Below are 22,569 nucleotides of genomic sequence, written 5' to 3'. Positions count from 1 at the left end.
ATTTATGTATTAACTATTTTCTATTCTTCTAAGTTTTATTTTGGCTTCTTATTTTCTTCTTTAAAAGTATTTGGAATTCGTATGAGGTACCAGACATTTCATCTCTCTCTCTCTTCTCGCATTTTTTCTCTATTCTTCAGGTTCGCGGCTTTGTTGGCTGTCACAAGATGTTGGAGCGTGATATTTATTTGCTCGTCTGTCTGGCGTTTAATCACTGGCACACGGGCATCGAGGATCCACATCAGTATCCACAATGCATCCTCGCCATCCACAGCTCGAAGCGTCTCCTTGTCGAGCAGATAACACCATCACCTCATCTTCTAGCGGATGCCATCATCAGTTTAACTCTGACTAAGGGACAGAGACATGAGGGACGCGAGGGCATGACCGCCTACTACTTGACCAAGGTGAGTGTGATAGACGATGACATAAATTTCATTAATATTATTAACTTTTTTTTTATTTCTACTATGTATTTTAAGGGCTGGGCTGGCTTGGTTGTCATGGTGGAGAATCGTCATGAGAATAAATGGATACATGTGAAGTGCGATTGCCAGGAGAGCTACAATGTGGTGTCCACGCGTGGAGAGCTTAAAACTGTGGACTCAGTGCCGCCACTGCAAAGGTAAGTGAAGCAACTCCCTGGGGAATCTCCTGTTAATCTCTCATTCAAATGTTAATTTTTCTTTTATAGGCAAGTGATCATTGTGCTGACACAGCTGGAGGGCAGTGGAGGATTTAGCATTGCACATCGTCTGACACATCGTTTGGCCAACTCGCGCGGATTGCATGACTGGGGACCACCTGGTGCCACCCACTGTCCGCCCATCGAGAATGTGCACGGATTGCATGCGCCACGTCTGATAACATAATCAATCGAAGGGAAGATGATATTCAGTTGACAGAATTATTGTGAGATTGGAGCAGCGTGATAGATGAGGATATTAGTTCAAAAACAAAAGCACACAATATATATTTATATCTATGTGTAATTCCTTTTTACCGTTTGCCATTTGAACTTTTGTGTTTACTTTTATTATTGTTTAAATATTGCATATTCTAGTCGATGTTTTGTCAACGTCATATAGATATACATATATAAATATATATATACAAATATATATATATATACATGCTGTATACTATGAAATAGTTAACGATTCACGCGCATATTGAGAAAACCAAAAAATGGAAAGAAAGAGAAGTAAGCAAATCTTAAACTACGAGTATATATATATATATATATATTATTATAGTTCAACAAACCCGAAACTATCAACGTTTTTTATTTTATCGATGTATGTATTGTATTTGAATTAACGATAAGTGCATGTGGACACGATCCAGCATACATAAATATGTCTATTGTTTTCAAAATAAAATACTACCAGTTATATAAGCCAAACAAATTCGATTTATTTCTACTTGTCAATACAAAATAACGGCACCTACATTTTCAAGCTGGCGCCATGCCTGAGTTTCATTTTAAGAGCGCTGCCACCTTGTTGAAGCCTTGCCAGCCCGTCTTTTGCGGCGACAAGTTAGCAGCACTGCTAATACATTTGTACATCAGCTGTGCCGTCTCAGCACTGACGACCAAATTACCAGCACTGAATAAAAATTGCAAATTTAAATTGCAAAAATTTCAATTAAAAGCTAATAAATATGATGAAAATTTAAAATTCAAAATTAGATGAAATTAAGGTAAATATATTTAAGAAGGTCTCAGCCCTCGGGAAGAGAAGTTAGAAAATTAAATAACAAAAATTTTGCAAACATTTAATAAATCGAACTAAAAAAATATGTAGTAAAAGGTACAAAAATTCAGAATCCCTTTTTTGGAAATGTACTTATTTTTTAAGTAAGAAAAACAAGCCAGATCGGAAATTTTTACTGGAGTTGCAGCACTCGGTGCAACACTGAACTAAATGACCTAAAATCAGGGATTTAGTTCGTTCGCTCACTTTAGGGATAAGTTCAATAGAACTTAATCCGAACGATTCGTTACAACTCTAGTGCTCAGTTCAACTCAGTTCATGAACAACATATTTTGTTCGTCGTTTAATTTTTGTTTTTTTAAAATGGCTGATACAAAGGGCGTAAGTATAGTTACCAAAAAAATAAAAAACAAATGTGATACAAGAACAGTGATTGCGGAATAGAATATTGATAACGCGTTACGTGCATTTGTGACGGACTGGGCGCGGTTTTATCCAAGCCTCGACCGACAATTAACGATGGCGTTCTTGTTGTTTTTGTTGTATTTGTGCAGCGGCTTATCATGCAAATTCCTCATGTATGCAGCTCTTGCCACGGAAATGCATATGCAATTGCGCATACACACTGGCAGCAGACAAAAAATATGCATATGTGTGTGTCTGCATGTTAATTTAAAATGTCGCATTCAAATAAAAAAAGGGCATGAATCATGAGCCGGCAAAAAAAGGCGTCGGCGTCGCCGTCGTTAAGTGTATCATCCTTTGTTGCCCTGGGTTGCTTGACTGCTTGCCTGTGACCTATATACAAACAAGTATGTACATTGTACACACTTGCACTCAAACATGTACATACATACGCAGAGTCTGTTTGGTGTCATTGGCTTTAAGATAGGTATTTACCGACATACTTAGGTACTTACGTACATATGCATATGGTATGTGCACACATGTGTGTGTCGAGGGTATGTGTGTGTGTGTGTACGTTTGGATATGCAAGAGAAACTTGCGCGTGTCTGGCATTCCAAGGCATTCCAAAGTAACGACGCCACTTTCATTGAGCCAGGCTTTCCCAGCAATTGGAATATGCACCGCACCCCTACCATCCGCACTCCCAAACATTCCAACACCCACACACACACACACACACTCGAAGAGAGCGAGAGAGATCAAGAGCGCGCAAGAGAGCGGCAAACTGAACACTTGTAAGAGAGCGTAAATTAACAGATCGTTTACACTTGTTACTAGATAGAAGAACCTCTAGTTAAACAAAGGGTATATTAGTTTTTAATTGATTTGAATTTCGTTTTAATATATATTTTTTTTTATTTTTTTATTTTTGCAGTTTTCCAGCATTGAAACACCCGGCTATGTGGGCTTTGCCAATTTGCCAAATCAAGTGCATCGCAAGTCCGTTAAAAAGGGCTTTGAATTTACGCTTATGGTGGTCGGAGAATCCGGTTTGGGCAAATCAACGCTGGTGAATAGCCTATTCCTGACCGATCTATATCCGGAACGCATCATACCCGATGCCATAGGTGAGTCAACATCCAAATGAATCAATATTGAAATTAAAATTCCATATTAATTGTAGAGAAACAAAAGCAAACTGTAAAACTGGAGGCATCCACGGTGGAAATTGAGGAACGTGGCGTTAAACTGCGTCTAACGGTGGTCGATACTCCCGGATTTGGTGATGCTATCGATAACTCAAACAGCTTTAGCGCCATACTCGAGTACATCGATGAGCAATACGAGCGATTCCTTCAGGACGAAAGCGGCCTCAATCGACGCAATATTGTTGACAATCGAATACACTGCTGTTTCTACTTTATATCGCCGTTTGGACACGGGTAAGATCCCTCCCCCCACCCTCCACTAAAACTACCAAGTAAAACCATTAGAAAGCCAAAGATAGACATTTTTTAAACAGTTAATTCAAATAAGCTAAACTCAGGCATCGCAAACAATTTGTCATTATGTATAAATATTATAAAAGTTCTTGTTTGCAAGTTACGATTACGATGATTTATTGTGACTGATGCATTAAAGAATAAGTCTCAGTACTTGTAGCATCAGGAAGTATTAAATAATATAAATAACAAGTTATTTATGAGCCTACAAAGTTTAACCCGTTTAATCAGTTAGTCAAGTAGTTGTTTAAACAAAACAAAGACAATACTCTTATTTGTTTTTTATATTTAAAAATACTTTAACCCAATAGATCCTATTATTTCTTTATTTCAATGAAATAATTATAATAAGTATTTCCTTTTCTCTAAAATAATAATTTCTGATATATTGCATCAGAGATTATAACCGTAACCAAAACTGTAACATTTAACCGGAATTAACTGATTAAAATTGATAACCGTAAATGAAACAAGTTTTTTTTTATAACGTCGAATAACGAAAATAACCGATTAGTCACCGACTCATGTATAACGGTTACTTATTTATTTATTTATGTACGACTAAAAGCAGTCGGCAAAGAAAGTAATTTTTTCTTAAGAAATATAAAAATTAAGTTAAGAATTATAAATAAAATTAGTATTAAATATAAATTATGTAGTATAGTTTTGGTTCAGTTCAACATTCAATTGAATTATGTTGTTTGGAGGCAAACATAATTTTTCAAACTAATTTTGATTTTTAATTTAAATATTGTTCTTTTTAAATAGTTCTTTTTTGATATCAAAGAGTTTTGGTTTATATATTAACGTTTTTTTTTTTAAATAACTTGATAACTTTTTTTTTAACCGTTATTTTGCCGTTATTTTGAAACCGAAACACACAAAAATCCGATTTACAAAGATTTCTGAAAACCAATATAACCGAAAACCAAAACAAAAACAATACCGATATTTGCTTCGGTTTGATACCTTATATTAATACCCTATATTAACTGAAAATATCTCCTTTTATACCGTTTGCAGTCTTAAGCCATTGGATGTGGAGTTCATGAAGAAGCTGCACTCGAAGGTGAACATTGTGCCAGTTATTGCCAAGGCCGATTGTCTGACCAAGAAGGAGATATTGCGCTTGAAGTGCCGCATTCTGCAGGAGATTGAAAGCCATGGCATTAAAATCTATCCACTGCCCGACTGTGATTCCGATGAGGATGAGGACTACAAGGAGCAGGTGAAGCAACTGAAGGAAGCAGTGCCTTTTGCCGTCTGCGGTGCAAATACCTTGCTCGAGGTCAAAGGTAAAAAGGTGCGCGGTCGCCTTTATCCCTGGGGCGTTGTTGAGGTCGAGAATCCCGAGCATTGTGACTTTATTAAGCTACGCACAATGCTCATCACACACATGCAGGATCTGCAGGAAGTGACACAGGAGGTGCACTATGAGAACTATCGGTCGGATCGTCTCGCCAAAGGCGGCATCAATAAGGGCAAGGAGAATGGCATCAAAATGGACCGTGATAATTGTGGTGTGCCCGCCCAGGCTGTGGCCAATAGTGTCCTCTCCGAGAAGGATCGCATCCTGCAGGAGAAGGAGGCCGAACTGCGACGCATGCAGGAGATGCTTGCCCAGATGCAGGCGCGTATGCAGGCCCAACAGTGAGAGCGAGAGCGAGAATAACATAGAGAACAAGAGAGAGAGAAAGGAGAGCACATGATTGTGCAATTTACATATATATAAGATATAAACATATATATATTTTTTGTATGCAGTTTTTAAGTTGCGATTTGCGACTTCGTAACACGATGGGCGCTAATGTATTTGTTTATTTTTGCATTCTATATATATATATATATATATACATATACATATATATATTTATATACATATGTACATATGTGTAAGACATGATAACTAACTATAACTATATATTTAGCTAAAGTGATTTTTATACTTATTATTGTAAAAACATCAAACGTCAAAGATGTTAAATCAAATCTCAAGGCATCTGAAAAACATATGTGCACACACTCAAACACACACTCACACACACTCAAACACACACTCACAAACTTCATATCACTCCTAAAAGAAGATAAACATTTATAACAAACTGTATTCCTATTATGTATTTAGACATTACGTCGTCTTGATATTAACATTTGACTTATGTGTAAATCTTTATTGTAATCTGTATTTTGTGTTTTTCGTAACACATTTAATTTTTAAGCTAAAACAAAAAAACAAAATTCTGCCCATGTTAAAACATTTAATAGTCTCAAATTGAAAAAAGAAAACAATAAGACAGCAGTTATATATATTGTACATGTATATTAAGCCTTTTTTTATAATTATTATTTAGAATGTGCTCGAAATGTTTATTACTTTAACTAAAGCTAAGATATTTTTCAAGTTGAGCATTAAATTATCGCAGCTTACATTTTATTATATGTACTACAATAACTTAAATGTACATTCTTGTATTTTGCATTGTCCACTCGAGTTAAAACTTTAAGTAATCGAGCAATTTTATGATAATTTTTTTTTACTCTCTCGGTAATTGCTTATTGTCAAACTCACGCACTTAATGTTAACACGAATCCTTCGTATTGCTCTGTATATGAACAATTTAATCCTTTACATAACTAATTCCTCCAATGAATACATATATGCTTTTTATACAATTTTTAAAACCATTTTTTTGTGCCTCTATTTATTTATATATCGAATCCAAGAAACGAAAAATATTTCTTGCTGTTCAAAATTTTGTTCTTTTGCCTTCCTTGATTTAAATGTTAACGACAGCTAAAAGTGTTGCCACATATACAATAAAAGAAATAAACTTCAATTTTCTAAAACAATTCAAAAGCTGAGGCAAAAACAAATTAAGGTGCTTTCCAGCTAGAAGCAGGCACTTTTCCCTCTTGTTATTCTTTTTTAAGGTTGAAGGCTGCTGCATCTTAAAAAAAATTATTCAACTAAATTTAATTTAATTAAATGCAAAAATTTTAAAAAAAATTCTAGCATAAGTTTTCGAAATTCTAGCATTAAAATTGCAGATTTTGATACGCTTTCGTCTCGGCCGGTGCTTAAAAGTAAAAAAGCTAATTTTCTAATGCTTTTTAGCTAAAAAAAAAAAACCAGCTGTTCTTTCCCCTAAGAAGTTGGCAGCACCGCTTATAATCTAAAAATTCTAAGAATGATGAATCATGATTCAAAGCAATTACAATTTGTTTTTGAAGAAAGTGTTTGATTGACATTTTCATCTTTAATAAGATGGAAATTCTCAATGATGATTGCCATCTGATCATACTCAAGTATTTGACGATATATGATCAATTTAACCTCTTCGAAGCAACCAAAGAAGAACCAACAAAGAATCGCTTACACTGGAACCTCCGCTTTTATTGGGAAAGGAAGCGAAAATTTATTTTTGAAGCCGGGCACTTTGAAATCTTCGATAGGAAGCCAGAACTGATGGATGATTTCCTGTCCATAATAAGTCCAAGTGTGCAACATTTGGAAATCAATGGTATCTCTTATGGTAGACTAGAGCATTGGGCGCACCACGAATTCCCGAAAATGAGATCCCTGGAGTACACACTGAGTAACGCCTACCTTCTTGGAAACGAAAACAGTAAAAAAGACAACGACTACTACCCTTATGTTGAAACGGACATACACAGACTCATAAAATTAATTGCAAAGCTATTTCCAGAACTGAACAGTATCAAATTTCACGGTCCATTTGATTTGATTCACGTGAAAAATTGGAAGAATTTGCGACAGTTAAATCTGGAGGATTGCAGAACCTTTTTACGAGCAAATAAACTCAAAGACATATATTATCATGGATTGCAAAAGCTGGAAGAGCTGAAAATGTTTTATGAATATTTCGAAGAAAAGCAATTTAAGATGTTATTGTGTTTGCCCAATCTTCGAACACTTGCCTTCAAATGTGAGTCACGATTGAAGTGGATAATACAGATGCGCGCTAAGGATGTTGAGAAAATGTCATTTAAAAACATTCCCTCTGTGGCATTATTCAAAAGCAAATGCTTTAAAAACTTGCGTCAAGTAAGCTTACATCAGTCAAAAGACGTCACAGCCGAAGATATACAACAATTGATTACGTCTTTGCCATTACTGGAACGACTTGATATCTACTCGGACATTATAAGCTCTGAGAGTGAGCTTTGGAAAACTGTCGCCTGCTGTCCGTCTCTGAAGATCTTAAACATATGGGACACTCTAGATGAATTGTTTTTTTCTGCAAGCAGGCACCAAATGAATATGATTTTAGATAAGCGATCTACTCCTCTAACCTTTTACTGCTATGACTTTGACAAAATCGAGCTTGTTGGTTTATACTTCAATCATCGAAATTTGCGTGTATCCTTTGAGGGATTAAAATACGAATATCACTCTAATGGAGTAAGAGTTGATTTTCGTCCTTTGTGCAAACGATGGGAATAATATAGCTTTTGGATTTCAAAGTGCCAAATATTCTACACTATTTTTTCTTTACCATATATATAATCTAATGTGCTTACAAGCTTTGATTTGAGTTTACAATAAATAAAAATATATTATCCTGAAATACCCTTACATTTCTAAAATATTAATAAATAAGTAATGGAAAAGGGAAAAATATAAATTTAATATATTTAAGTTTTTATCAAATATTAAATTTGGCATTTAGATAGCAACTAATTACCCATGGTGTACTTGAAGAATTAATTCTAACTCAAATTACAGAAATTCGACAAAGCTGAATCAAAAGTTCTACCTTCAAAAATTATAGACATGAGCAAAAAAAAAACTACATTTTGCAACTTGATCTGAAATTGGGAAGGGAACCTTTTTCGGAGCCAAAGCTGCCATACCGTTTTAGTGGTCCAAGGCTGCCACCTCGTTTGGTTCTGAACGATTTGATAAAGACACAAATTAAAATTTGTCAAAAACGTGGACACACAAAATAATCTCGTTAAGATGGATATTCTTAACGATGATTGCCAACTGCTCATAATAGAATATTTGACATTAACAGATCAGTTAAAACTATTCAAAGCAACCAAAGGAGAATCGACAAATCGATTACACTCGAATCTCCGCGATTGTTGGCAAAAAAAGCGGAGTTTTATGTTGAATAACAAACACTTTGATATCTTTGATAATGAACCAGAACTGTTGCATGATTTCTTGTCTATTATAAGTCCAAATGTGCAACAATTGAATCTATACGGTTTCACATATTTTAGACTACAATCTTGGGCGCACTATAAGTTTCCGGAAATGAGATCGCTGGATTGCACAATGACTCACTTTTTCTACTCAAACGACGCCGATGAAAATAATGATAGCGATGATTACTATTATTTCAGCGACGATGATCCCGACTCTTACGACTATGATGACTACAATAGCATGGAAACAGATAAAAGACAGTTTTTTGTATTACTTGCGAAACTATTTCCAGAACTGAACAGTATTGTACTTGAGGGTCATTTTAATTTGATCCATTTGACGAATTGGAAGCATTTGCGCCAAGTGAATTTGCGTGACTGTAATATTATTTCCCGAGGATTCGAAAAGATAAGTGAAGTATTGCAGAACCTGGAAAAGCTGGAAATTGGTGATGAAAACTTAACCGAAGAGGAAATTAAGATGTTAGTGTGTTTACCCAAGCTTCAAACACTAAGCGTGGGAAAATCCAACGAGCTTACAGTTTATAATAGAGAATCGAGCTAAGGATAATTACTTTGGACGACGTTTCCTCTAGCAAATTTATTTATTTCGACCTCAAAAGTTTTTTAAACTTGCGTCGATTGACCATACTGTCTTCAAGAAACATCACTGTTAAAGATCTACAAAATATAATTACGGGATTACCTTTACTGGGACGGCTTGATTAATAAAACAAAAAAATGGTAGTAGCTAAATAATATTCTAAAATTGCTAGATTTATATTTAATATTAGCAATAAAATTGCTAAAATGGCAGCCCTGGTGTGTAGTTTAATTGAACTTATTGTGAACATTTCGATAACTACTGTTTTTTTTTGCAGCCTTATTTCGATAGGTATACTGTTGTTTTTGCAGCCCTATTGTGCGGTAACATTCACATGTGCCGGCTGATTTCTAGTTGAAAGAAAATGTGATAAGAATAGAGCAAATGTAAATGATGTATAAATGCATAAGCATAAAGACTTTAATGCGTGCAACTGGCCAATGCACATGGAACCGGTTAGCTGCCTATCGCACGCTATGCACGACCTTGATCAGGTCCTCATCGGATGCGGAGGCAACAACAACAACAACAAGCTCGACCTCCAGCTCTCCCTCCCCCTTGTCGCAGGATGCACTGCAGCGTCAGTTCAAGGAGATGCCTGTGGAACGCATTCGCAACTTTAGCATCATTGCGCATGTGGATCATGGCAAGAGCACATTGGCCGATCGTCTGCTGGAGCTAACGGGCGCCATTTCCCGCAATGCTGGACAGCATCAGGTGCTCGACAGTCTGCAGGTGGAGCGGGAGCGCGGCATAACAGTAAAGGCGCAAACAGCGTCCATATTCTACAGGCATCACAACGAGCTGTATTTGCTGAATCTGATAGATACGCCCGGACATGTGGATTTCTCCAATGAGGTGCGTTACACTCACTCCCTGCTCCCCGATGAACAGCTGCTCTCTCTCTCTCTCTTTTATGCACATCAATTTTGAGAGAATCATGGTGAAAATATCATATGTAGGTGGTGTATTTACTCACCACGATCTCTCTTTGGCACTTATTCTCAGTTCACTATGATAGCAAACTTCGTAGATACCCGAGCTGAAGCGAATACGTCACCTTGTTTTATATTCACCATGATCTTTAAGGTGCATCGATTTGTATGGGCCCAAAAGCAATTGGGAAAAATTGTAACCCATATTCTTAATCTACGGTCAATTCTAAGATGTTTTCACCAAAAAAAAAACCCTGATTCTAAAATCAATTACTGTTCTCCGCTTTTAGAATTGAAAAATTTATATTTTTACAATTTTTAACATTGCGTTATTAATAGTTAATAGTTCTCCAAACTCATTCCAGAAATCGAATACTAATCTATATTTAAGAAAAGTTTTGATTCCAAATTTTCTAATGCTTTCTGAATTTATATTTTTTGAATAACAATTTAAGAATCGAGATTAATGGTGTTTGTTTTGGCAGGTTTCCCGGTCGCTGGCTGCCTGTGATGGGGTCATCCTGCTGGTGGATGCCTGTCACGGTGTCCAGGCGCAAACCGTTGCCAATTATCACCTGGCCAAGCAGCGGGATTTGACTGTGGTGCCGGTGCTCAATAAGATTGACATCAAGCACGCCAATCCGGAGCAGGTGACCAAGGATATGCAGCTGCTGTTTGGCATTGATCCCACGACAGTGTTGCGTGTCTCGGCCAAACTGGGAACTGGAGTGGATGAAGTGCTCCAGCGAGTGATTGAGAGGATACCGCCACCGCGAGTGGATCGGGAGAGCGCATTCCGTGCTCTAATCTTTGACAGCTGGTTCGACAAGTATCGCGGTGCCCTCAATCTCATCTATGTGCTAAATGGGCGGCTGCAACAGGGACAGGATATCCAATCCCTGGCCACCAAAAAGATGTATCCAATCAAAAGCATATCCGTACTCTGTCCGGCAGAGTGTCAAGTGGACACGCTGTCCGCTGGCCAAGTGGGTCTCATTGCCTGCAACATGCGGAATAGCAAGGAGTCCATCATTGGGGACACCATCCATCTGAAGCATCAATCCGCGTCCGCTGCCGGCAGCTATAAGCCGCAGCAACCGCTTGTCTTTGCCGGCGTCTTTCCGGTGGATCAGTCCAAGCATGTGGCACTCCGCAGTGCCATTGACAAGATGGTTCTCAACGATTCGGCGGTGACGGTCAATGTGGACTCGAGTCCGGCCTTGGGACAGGGCTGGCGATTGGGTTTCCTTGGCCTGCTGCACATGGAGGTGTTCTGTCAGCGTCTGGAGCAGGAGCATGGCGCCGAACCGATAATAACCGCACCCTCGGTCACCTATCGGATTGTGTTGCGCAATCCCAAGTTGATCAAACAGCATGGCAAGCACACGCTGGACATATCGAATGCCGCACTCCTGCCCGAACCCTCCAGCATTGAGGAGTACTATGAGCCGTTGGTGCTGGGCACGATCATCACACCCACGGAATATGTGGGCCAGGTCATTGGCCTCTGTGTGGATCGACGTGGACTCCAGCAGAGTTCCGTCAACATTGACGAGTCGAGGATTCTGATGAAATATGTGCTGCCACTGAGCGAGATCATCCTGGACTTTCACGATCGCCTCAAGTCCCTGAGTTCGGGTTATGCCAGTTTCAGTTACGAGGATCATGGCTATCATCTCACACAATTGGTGCGCCTGGACATACATCTGAATGGGCGAGCGGTCGAGGAGCTGTGTCGCATTGTGCACGCCTCCAAGGCGACGGGCGTGGCACGTCACATGGTCTACAAACTGAAGGATCTCATTCCCCGCCAGATGGTTCAAATTGCCATTCAAGCGTGCGTCGGCAGCAAAGTTCTCGCGCGCGAAACGATTAAAGCCTATCGCAAGGATGTCACCGCTAAGCTGGTGAGTTGCCAGATTGTCAAAACAAATTAGTAATGAAATAATCAATCAATGAATTGATTTTTGTTATTAGGTCGATGCTTTTTATTGCCGTAGATCAATGGAAATCAATCGATTCTCAAACACAAGAAAAAGTAGAACTATCTCTTTGCCAGTATTGCCAACTTTTTAGTTATTGCGTAAAATCCAAAGTAAAATATTCTGGCCTGTTCCCGTTTTAACTTCCACTTTTATAGGATTTCATAAAATGTATTTTCTAATGTTGCATTTATGATAAGTACTCCAAAATGATATTTTTCTCTTTGTCAGACTTCAATTCACCAACTTAAGGAAAATTTAATACTCAAAATATTTCCAAAATGAAATTAGAACAGGTTAAAGATTTTCACTTCTGATAAATCTTGCCGAAAGTGAAAACCGAAACTGGCCCGATTGATTTTTAAACATCGCTATCGGTTCAATGATTTTCCAGACAAATTTTCAAAGTGAATTCATTTAAGTATAAATATAAATTTCAGTGTTTCAATTAAATCGTTACTTCAAATTCACTTCTAGTAACTGTAAATTAACGTAAAATATAGCAAATTTTTTTTTAAGGGTAATCTATGCCATTTCCCCATGATCTTAAGATTTATAATTTTATTATTTTACTCATGAAATAATCATTATTTTTTAGCAAAAAAATTATACTCAGGAATAATCATTATTTCTGAGAAGAAAAAAAATAAAACTCATAGCATGGTGGTTATTTCTTGAGTTTTATTTTAGATTCAAAAAAAAGTAAAGTAAAATAAGAAAATTCAAAGAATAATGATTATTTCTTGAGTTTTATAATGAGACTTATAATGATTACAGTCTCTGAGAAAAGCATCGATTCATCAATGTTTTCTTCACTACTAAATTCAAAAAAGTCTAAATTTTAAACCAAATTTTCTGAAAAAAAAAAGCGAGATGATTTTACTAAATTTGATCTTTGTTTTGCATCAATAAAATTAAGTTGAAGTCCGATAATCATATTTCTCTCTAAACACACATCACCCTCTTTTTTCTTTCTCTCTCCCTCTCTCTCACTCTCCTCTCTCGGTTGATCGATAGTATGGTGGCGATGTAACGAGACGCATGAAGCTGCTAAAACAACAGTCGGAGGGCAAGAAGAAGATGCGTCTGTTTGCCAACATTCGCGTGCCGCACGAGACTTTCATTGATGTGCTGAAACGCTAAGGTGAGTGATGTGACGGATGCTGTTCATGTTATCGATAATCATTTTGCATTCATCCATCCATCCATCAACAACACCAACAACAACAATTGACGCTTATCGCAACCGCCTAACGTCTCTCTCGCCTTAGTCGATAACACTGTTCACCAAAAATGCTGCCTTATCATTTTCATTTTTTATTGCTGTATGCTCTTTGTTTTTCTTGAAATAGAAATATAAAAACACAAACACATACTTACTTAAATATTTTTCATTTGTTTGCATGCATATTTATGTATGTACTATGTACGTTTCTTTATCGGTTATAATGCGCGGAAGTATGCGAGTCAGCTGCCTTCATATTTAAACATACGTACAGTGCAACAAAAATATGTTCGGACTGCTTCAATTTAATAAATTTTTATAGATTTTTGCAGGGAAAATCGGACACAAAGGCTGACTTGTAAAGTTGTTAAAAAATGTTTTTCGATTTTTGGTTTCAATTTACATTGCTAAGGGTCCCCCCTTTGGAATTTTGAAAATTGAAAATTTTTAAACTCTAGTTTTCACTTTTAATCAACTCCTTATATCGTAATTAGTATAAAACATCACCTTAAACTTGTTTCTGAGCCGTTTTATTTTTCTGTAAAAAATCATGTCAAACTAAAGATAAATTTTGACTTGTAAAGTTGTTAGGTCAAAGGTCTGACCAACTTCAAATTTCCATACCTTTGTCAGAACTTAACCGATTTTCAAGCGGAATATCATTCCTATCATGGTTTGTCCTCTGAACTCATTCTGCATTCAAATTTTGTCCCTTTAGAAAATTGTGTTATTTTCGACTATCATAGGCATCGTTTGATTTGATATTTTGAAAATTGAAATTTTGAAATCTCAACTTTTCATATCAACTTTTCATACCATTCATGGTATAGTTGCTAAATCAGAGGTTTGAACAACTTCAAAAATTCATAACTTTGTCAAAACTGATCAAGTTCGTTTATTTTTTTCAACAATTTGCAACTGATAGCAAACATATGGGAGAGACTGTGCTTAGAGCAGTTCATTAACATTGGCGTTATTTACGAGTGTTGTTTTCTCCCTTAAAAAAAAATAAGAAAAATAAAAATGATTGCTCTGTCATTGTCTTAAATTAAAGCCGTTTCAACAACGACAAAATAAAAACAAAAAACAAAAATCGAATTTCCCTGACCCTGAAAACTAGCACGCATACGCACACAGTGAATGCATAACGGTATCCTCTCGTTGCCTGCGCGCCCCACAAACAAAAACCCACACATACAAACATCTACATAAGTGTATGAACATTCATATGCGAGAGATAGCAAGTTTGAATACTTGTGTCTTGCTCCCGGCAACTTTTGTTTGCGAGAGCGCAACAATCGAGCAAAGGGAGAGAGTGCAAGAGAGAGAGAGACGGAGAGCATCGAACGTCAAAGACAGAACAATTGAACTTAGCTGATGATGGTCGCGGTGGGTGTTGGGGAGACTTTGCGGCGTATGCTTCTCCTGCTGTTTGTTGAGTTGTGCCTGTGTGTGTGACCTTGAAAAACAATAATATTGTTGTTGTTATATTGGTTGCTGCTGCTGCTTTGCTTTTGTGTAGGCAGCGCTGGGCAAATGCAAATGCAAACAAAACTGAGCACAAAACTGTTAAAATGATTATGCAATAGCCAGAAGCTTCCAATTTTGCCAAAATGTCAAAGCGGAAAGATGAAAGTTAAACATGTTCATACACACACACAAGCACAAACAAACGCATACACATACAAACAGATCAGGAAACTTGTTGCAATATTTAAGTTAAAAAAATTATTTATCATGGGAAACATACAAATTTTTCTTGTTTACCAATTCAAATGTAAAAATCAGATGCATTAATTTTTCCCCAGTAAGAATGCAACGTTCGAGATGCTCGACTGTCAGATGCCCAGTACCCGTCACTTCGCAGTTGTTTGACTCAATCACCGTATGCATACATATGTACATATAAAGTTAAAATTAAAAAATAATAAAAACCAAAAACAAATAAAATAAAAATTTCAATATGTATAATATGTAATATTTAAGACTAGTGGGCAACATAAGCTAAAACCCACTGTAGATGTGTTTTTTTACGGACGAACAGACATTGGCACAAACACAATAGCCTCTGTGCACATTCGTTTGCTGGGCTAAAAAGCCGAACAGCTGAGTTTGAGCCCCACACGCAAGTGCAAGAGAGTTCCTAGCATTGACAACAATAACAATAACTTTGCTCTCTCGCTCTCAGCAGTGAACGAGCGACCGGGCAGAGTATTTGTTTGTGTGCGATTATTGTATGGGGAGCACAAACACAGGCAAAAGCAAAAGCAACAGCAAAAACAAAAACAACAACAGCGAAATACATTTTCGTTATATTTTCGTTAGTGTTGTTGTTGTTGTTGCTGCTGCTGCTGCGCTCAATTGAACGAAACAGAGGCGACGACGACCATCGTCTCGCCGCGTTTCTCTGTCGCCGTCGCCGTTGCCGTCGTTGCCTCTGTCCGCACAATACAAAAACAGCCAGTTTTCATTCTCATTTGACATCATCAACATTGAAATTTAATTAAACAAGAGCAGTTCTGAGTTCGATTAACATACTCTGATTAATTCTTGGTGAAATTCAAAGTAAATTATTAAATTGATTCAATTTTAAACTATACTTAATTAATACGCAATTTGATTGCTCAAGTTTTCATTTAACAAAATGATAAAATAACTCTCAACGACAATTTTGGTTTTGTGTCGATTTTCTTTGCCGTTTTTATTTGCAAAATAATCAGCGCGAACAAAATAACAAACGTCATCAGCTGTTTTGTGCCTGTCTGTGGGTGTGTGTGTGTGTGTGCGTGCCTACGTTGCCTCCTCCGTACGTATGTATGTAAAAACGTATCTATGTTTGTATAAATACATACATGCATATTTACGTTGTCTCTTTTTGTGCTTTGTTTTCAAATAAAAATTGCTTAAAAGCGCTGTGAAAATATCACATAAATAAAACTTAAAATTGTTGCACTCAAAAAGCAACACCTCCTCCCCCACCCACAAATCGACCGCCCCGCCCCGCCCCATTAATTTGGTCGTGTAGCGAATCGAAACGAAACATAACCTAGAATTGAATTTAGAACGAGAACTTGTTGTTTGAAGGTTACGACGGGGCGCCACTGAGCCCCCCCACCCCCCTCCACACTTCACACCATGTCCTCATAGCTGGCAACTATATACAGTAGCTCTCATCAATGGTTGCCCCGTCGTCGCTTTGGCCTTGACCGTGTACTGCTGGTGCGAAACAACAACAACAACAACAAAAAGCGACGGTGTAACAGCTGACAGCTGCATTGTTGCTGCCGCTGCACTTTTGACAGGGTGGCAACACCGTTGGGTGGAGGTGGAACCCAAGCGTACATACAGTTAGTCAAGAATGTTGTTTGCCAAATCAAACATTCAAACAAAATTCATGCCAAATATATATATATATTTTAATGCATTTATATGTTATTTATTTAACCATTCTATGGCTTATAGACAAGTAATACAATAAAAAAAGAAAAATATTTTTCATTGAACATCAATACAAAAACAGATGAGCTTTTGATTATAGCAAAACACTTTCTTGACTAACGGTATGTACTTGCCATCCAGACAACACAAGCAGCGCTTAAGCGCAGTACGTCTCTCGCACACATTCACATAATCAAGTTCAAAGTAATCGTCAACAAAAACAACGACAGAATTGGGGAGAAAAAAACGGCATCTCCCGCATACACCTGCAAAAACTGCGCGCATTCGCACTCTCGCTCTCATACACAGACACGCATACATGTACACGTCCACACAGCTGTACACGTAGCAGCAGTTGTTGTTGTTGTTATATATATGAATTCAACGATTGCAGACAGTCACAAAAAAGTCAGCAAATTGTGCAATAGTCGTAGAAAAAAAAAGTGCATCATATAATAATTTTAATAATTAATTTACAAGTGTTAACTAGACAGCCGACCCGCTTATTGGGCTTTACAGTTATTTGCAAATAATTGGCTAGCTGGCATCCAGTGTTTGTCAACGGTAGCAGTGTTGAAAAATCTCCAATGCAATTGGAAACTTTGTTTTCGCGCTGCGTAGTTGCTTTTGCTGTTATCCCCCGTTGTTGTTTTTTTTTTTCATTGTGCGTTTCACATGCATATCTATAATTTATTTATGCAATTTTTTCATACATATAACTACAAACATATGTATTCGCTGACGTTTCGTTTGTTTGTCCGTGTGCCACTTACATATGTACATACATTCAAATATATACATATGTATGTATTTTCTGCTTTGTTCATACATATGTACATACATACATACATATTTTATTTAAAGTTTGCAATGAAAGAGAGAGTGAGAGTTGATTAAAAGTGTAACAAACTTTTATTGTTTTTCTCGAAAGCTGCTAAACAATTTTCATAATACATAATGAAATTGTAAATTGTTTGTGTGTGTGTATTTTGTGTTATTTTTATTTTGTTTTGCGTATAACGGGCGCGTCGTCAGTGCCAATAGCAAACATACAAATACACACACACACACACATGCATTTGTGCATATTCACGTCAAACGTCACACAGCTGATACGTGCTGTTGTTGGTGTTGTTAGTGGTTGGCGCACTCGCACACAAAGATACATACATAGGCGAACGCTTTGCGAATATCATCTGTGTACTCTCTCTCGCGCTCCCGCTCTCTCACTCTTTCTCTCGTTTGCCACCCACTCTCGCTACTTTATTTTGTAAACAACCGAGCAAAGTGCGCAGTGCTGCCAGACTTGAACAATTTTCATTTACACTGGCAGCGCTGTCATACACACACACACACACATTGATATGCGATTTGTGAAATTCATAATTGTTGTTTTTTTTTTTTGTTTTATTGCAGGCGCCAACGAAATTTAACAAAATCTACATGCTATTAAAAGGGACATAGAAAGACGTTGAGCGTTGTTGTCAGCAATATGATGAACAGTTACAGTGTGGCAAGATCGCATTCGGCTGGTGCTGCTGGTGCTGCAACTGCAATAACTTTGCATTTTAACTACAGCAACAACAATAACAGCAACAACAAGAGCAATAACAACAACAACAGTGGCCTTAAACCCATGGCAACAGCAACAAATGAGCACAAAAGCCATCAACATAAAAATATTATTAACAACAGTGCCACCCCAACAACAACAACAACAACAATTGCAGCCGCAACAACAACTGCAACAACAACTGCAGCGATGTTGCAAATAACACAAAGTGAAGTTGAGTCCAAGCATTTTCTAATGACTTATCCACAACAACAACAACAGCATAAGGGTTGTTCAGTTAATTGGATGGTGCCTGGAATTCCTTCATATGTAAATACCTCAGTCAGCACCAAAGAACCGCAGTTTATACAAGTCAACGTCCAGTCGAGCAACAACAGCAACAACAAGAACAAGCAACAGGTGCAATCAACAACTGCAGCAGCAATAACCAAAAGTGCCTTTATTGAAGTGATGACAATGCCACAGCAACAACAACAACAACAACGCACTGAGGACCAAGAAAATGCCTTTCGTCAGATTGAAGATGTGCACAATTATGCCAAGTTGCAACATCATCATCATCATCATCAGCAGCAGCAGCAGCATCATCAACATAGTCAAGACATCAGCAGCGATGAATTGGGTGAAGAGGATGAAGAGGAAGACGACGATGAAGAGGAGGAGGAGGAGGAGTTGGAAGAGGAAAATGAGGAAGAGTTGGAGTTGGATGTCATAACAACAGCAAAAAAGCAAAAGATTAATGCAAATGTGCCTAAAACTATTAATATTAATATTAATAATAACAATAATAATAACATTAATGACGACGATTCGGAAGAACATGTGGAAGTTGATGTAGTCACTGTAACACCAACAACACCACAGCAGCAGCAGCAACAACAACAACAACAACAACACCTTTATCAGTTACAGGAACAATTGTCAGTGGCTGTGGATCAGGATATGCGACCCGAACATCATGCACGTCGTCCCATGAACGCATTTCTCATATTCTGTAAACGCCATCGTGCCATTGTTAAAGAGCGCTACAAGTCGCTAGAGAATCGGTGAGTTTAATTTTATAAATATATAGGCAAATAATAAATAATATTTGATTTGAATTTGAATTTAGCGCCATTACCAAGATACTCGGCGATTGGTGGGCAGCCCTGGACGATCAAGAGAAGCAATGCTTCACCGATCTGGCACAACAGGTGAGCACAGTCAATTTATTTACTTAATTATTAATAAGTTAAAAAACTTAGAACTTCTCATTAACATTTTATTTGACTTTATTTCGTTGCATTTTGGTAAACAATTTGCATTAAAATTCTAGGATAAAATGTATATATGCCATCTGGCAACACTCTGGAAATTCAAATTTAAATAATTATATATGCAATCTGGCCACTCGGTCAAATACAAATGCAAATTAAATTTAGCAGAGCTGCTGTTTACGTTTTATTTATTAAGTTGCTATATAATTTATAATTACTTTAAAGTGGGAAGAAAGAAGTAAGCAATCTGACAACCCAGTTAAAATTCAACTTTATGCTTAATATCTAGAATGTGGCAGCACCATTGAAATTCCAATTTGAATTTGATAAGCCAGGATAAAGATACAAGCAATCCGGCAACTCGGTTAACAGTGAAATTGGAATTCGGTCTGGGTTAAAAAAAGATTCAGGCAATCTGGCAGCACCATTCAAATTGAAATTTAAATTGAATTGAAATTTTAGCGATTAAAGCAAGTGAAAAGCAAAAAAAGGCAGTTCACTTTCTCTTTCGCATACAGCACTCTCTCTACTTTTCGCTCCTTCTCTTTCTTTCTCTTGTTATCTGTGTACATTACTCTAATGCATTTCATGTATATTGTTGTTGTTGCAGAACAAGGATGCCTTTTTCAATGCCAATCCCAATTTTAAATGGTACAAACTGCCCGCACCGCCGTTACGCACGCTTGCAACACGTCCCAGCAATGCAATTGCAATTGCAACACATGCAAACGATGAGCAACAGCTGCAACAACAACAACAGCAGCAGCTGATGCAACAGCAGCAACTACAGTGGGAGCCAAATGAGGTGGCACACGTGCTGCGTCGCAATTATTTTAAATTCGCTGATGAGACACAAATGGGAGAGTTGAGTGTTCTGCTGAGTGGCAATGGGGCAAATGTGCAGGATAAGGATTATGCCCTGCAACAGGCGTTAAGCGAGACAACGCAATTTCTAAGCGTGCATATGCCGAGCAAAGTCAATAACAATAACAACAACAGCAACGCTAACAACAACAACAACAATAATAATAATAAGCGAAGCTTGACAAATGTTGACAGTGCCAGCAACTCGAGCGAGGAAGAGGAACGCGGTTCTCCATTCAAGAAACTTAAATCCTCACGCTCTTGCAAGGGTAAAATCTATCAGGAATTGATCAATTCCGGGCAATTGGCAGCGATTGCCAAGAAGAGCAAATGTCGCTTGAACAGCGACAGCAACACGCCACCAATATCACCAACAACAACAACAACAGCAGCAGCAGGAATTGCAACTGCAACAGCAACAGATTGCCAGCAACAGCTGCTTGAACTGGCGGCAACAACAGCACGTGCAACAGCAACCACAACCACAACGACAACAACAGTTAACAGACGCAACAATTGTGATTCATCTGAATTTGATTTGGAGGAAAAGATCAAGGAATTGCCGGCACTCAGTTTGGATGCGTACTTGCAACGCAAGCGCAGCACCAAAAAGAAGAAGAAATTCACTAGCAGCAAGAAGCAACGCAACTCCAACAGCAGCAGCAGCAACAGTGCAACAACAGCAACAGCAACCGCATCAGGCGAACAATTGCAAAAGTCTAGGAAACAAACTAGAAACAAGTCCGAGTCTGAAGTGACAACAACAAGCACAGCAGCAACAGTTGCTGCCACAAGAGCAACATCAGCAACATCACCAACAACAGCGACAACGGCTGTGGGCAGTCAAAAGCGTAAGGCACGCAAGGAGAGCATAACCCGGCGTGATGTTAGCGCCATTGAGCAGGAGGTGGCCTCCATTTTACCGCTTACCATCAACGGATGTTATTACTTTAATCAATCGTTGCCGTTGCCGTCGCCGTTGCAATCAGCTGCCCGCTTGCAACCAACAACAACAACTACAGTTGCAACAACAACAGCAACAATAAATGCTGCCGCCACATATGATGTGACCTCTACCTCAGATCTACTCATTCTGGCCGAAGTGGCCGCCAATCGCACTGAGCTCACCAAGTCCAACTAGCAGCAGTTGCAACAACAGCAACCACAAATTGTTGTTAGTTGTTAAGCTGTACTTATATACATGTATATATATACCATATATCGTTCATTTACTTCAAAACTGTCAAAACTCAAAGAAACAATTGGAAATATTCTAAATATATTGTGAGAATCGAAAGCTTTCTCCTTTATATCAATTGAATTGAAAACTTTAAACTATTTTTTCTGCAAAATTGTGTTTTTTTAAGCAATGACAGTCTTAAAGTAAACGAGCGATTTATATATGTATATATAGTCCAATTGTTATTGTTTTATTTCCTTTGCTGATGATGATGATGATAAGGATGATGATGATATATTCGTGCCTGTCACTGTAACTGTAGCTGTAAATTGATACAATTTGCAAATACACTGCGCGTAAATAGACATTCGTTGGATCTACAATTTTTTAGTCAATAATTATGTAAACACCAGAAACATAAACAAACACACACACACACATATGTATAAACGAAATGTTAAAGTTAAGCTGTGGAAGATGAGAAAAACGATTTAGATCAAATTTTAAAAAGAGACATGTTTAATGTTTGTTATGTTTTATTTTTTTTTACTTGCAACATTTTTAAAAATTTCTTTTTTTTGCTGTTTTTCTCAATTGTTTTTTTTTTTTTTGTTAAGTTTTCTAGATCAACAACAAAAAAAAAACATAAACAAACACCATTAATAATGTTAAAAGCATATGTGCTGCGCTTATTAACTGTTAATTA

The 22,569-nt window shown here is 37.6% G+C and overlaps 4 protein-coding genes across 9 annotated transcripts in view; all 4 read left to right on the top strand.

Annotated features, from left to right (window-relative positions):
• Positions 1-992, top strand: part of LOC117793783 (calpain-D) — a 43,785-nt gene extending 42,793 nt beyond the window's left edge. For both annotated transcript variants that reach the window (XM_034634178.1, XM_034634179.1), the window contains 3 exons: positions 141-407; positions 483-625; positions 695-992. In XM_034634178.1, the coding sequence (XP_034490069.1) occupies positions 141-407; positions 483-625; positions 695-872 (588 nt within the window). In that variant the 3' untranslated portion in view covers positions 873-992. The remainder of the gene's footprint in view (positions 1-140; positions 408-482; positions 626-694) is intronic.
• Positions 993-1,961: 969 nt separating this feature from the next.
• Positions 1,962-6,316, top strand: LOC117793811 (septin-1). The gene is made up of 4 exons (XM_034634233.1): positions 1,962-2,099; positions 3,061-3,253; positions 3,310-3,568; positions 4,652-6,316. Exons 1-4 carry the CDS (start codon positions 2,037-2,039, stop codon positions 5,280-5,282), a joined length of 1,146 nt encoding a protein of 381 aa, XP_034490124.1. The 5' UTR covers positions 1,962-2,036; the 3' UTR covers positions 5,283-6,316.
• Positions 6,317-9,711: 3,395 nt separating this feature from the next.
• On the top strand, positions 9,712-13,673 carry LOC117793796 (translation factor waclaw, mitochondrial). 2 transcript variants are annotated; one of them, XM_034634214.1, is made up of 4 exons: positions 9,712-10,268; positions 10,831-12,252; positions 13,345-13,470; positions 13,594-13,673. In XM_034634214.1, exons 1-3 carry the CDS (start codon positions 9,801-9,803, stop codon positions 13,468-13,470), a joined length of 2,016 nt encoding a protein of 671 aa, XP_034490105.1. In that variant the 5' UTR covers positions 9,712-9,800; the 3' UTR covers positions 13,594-13,673. The 2 variants fall into 2 exon arrangements, with proteins under 2 accessions (XP_034490105.1, XP_034490104.1); XM_034634213.1 differs by lacking the exon at positions 13,594-13,673 and having other exon boundaries at positions 13,345-13,471.
• On the top strand, positions 13,351-22,230 carry LOC117793791 (probable serine/threonine-protein kinase MARK-A). Of its 4 annotated transcripts, XM_034634203.1 has the most exons (5): positions 16,004-16,117; positions 18,407-18,823; positions 19,424-19,609; positions 19,675-19,756; positions 20,430-22,230. In XM_034634203.1, the coding sequence occupies exons 2-5, from the start codon at positions 18,483-18,485 to the stop codon at positions 21,822-21,824; spliced, it is 2,004 nt and encodes a 667-aa protein (XP_034490094.1). In that variant the 5' UTR covers positions 16,004-16,117; positions 18,407-18,482; the 3' UTR covers positions 21,825-22,230. The 4 variants fall into 4 exon arrangements, with proteins under 4 accessions (XP_034490092.1, XP_034490094.1, XP_034490091.1 ...); XM_034634201.1 differs by lacking the exon at positions 16,004-16,117 and adding an exon at positions 13,351-13,471 and having other exon boundaries at positions 18,407-19,609; XM_034634200.1 differs by having other exon boundaries at positions 16,005-16,117; positions 18,407-19,609.
• Positions 22,231-22,569: the final 339 nt, after the last annotated feature.

This window comes from Drosophila innubila, chromosome X (assembly GCF_004354385.1).
Source record: "Drosophila innubila isolate TH190305 chromosome X, UK_Dinn_1.0, whole genome shotgun sequence".
NCBI lineage: Eukaryota > Metazoa > Arthropoda > Insecta > Diptera > Drosophilidae > Drosophila > Drosophila innubila.
This window is presented reverse-complemented; position numbering and strand designations above follow the sequence as displayed.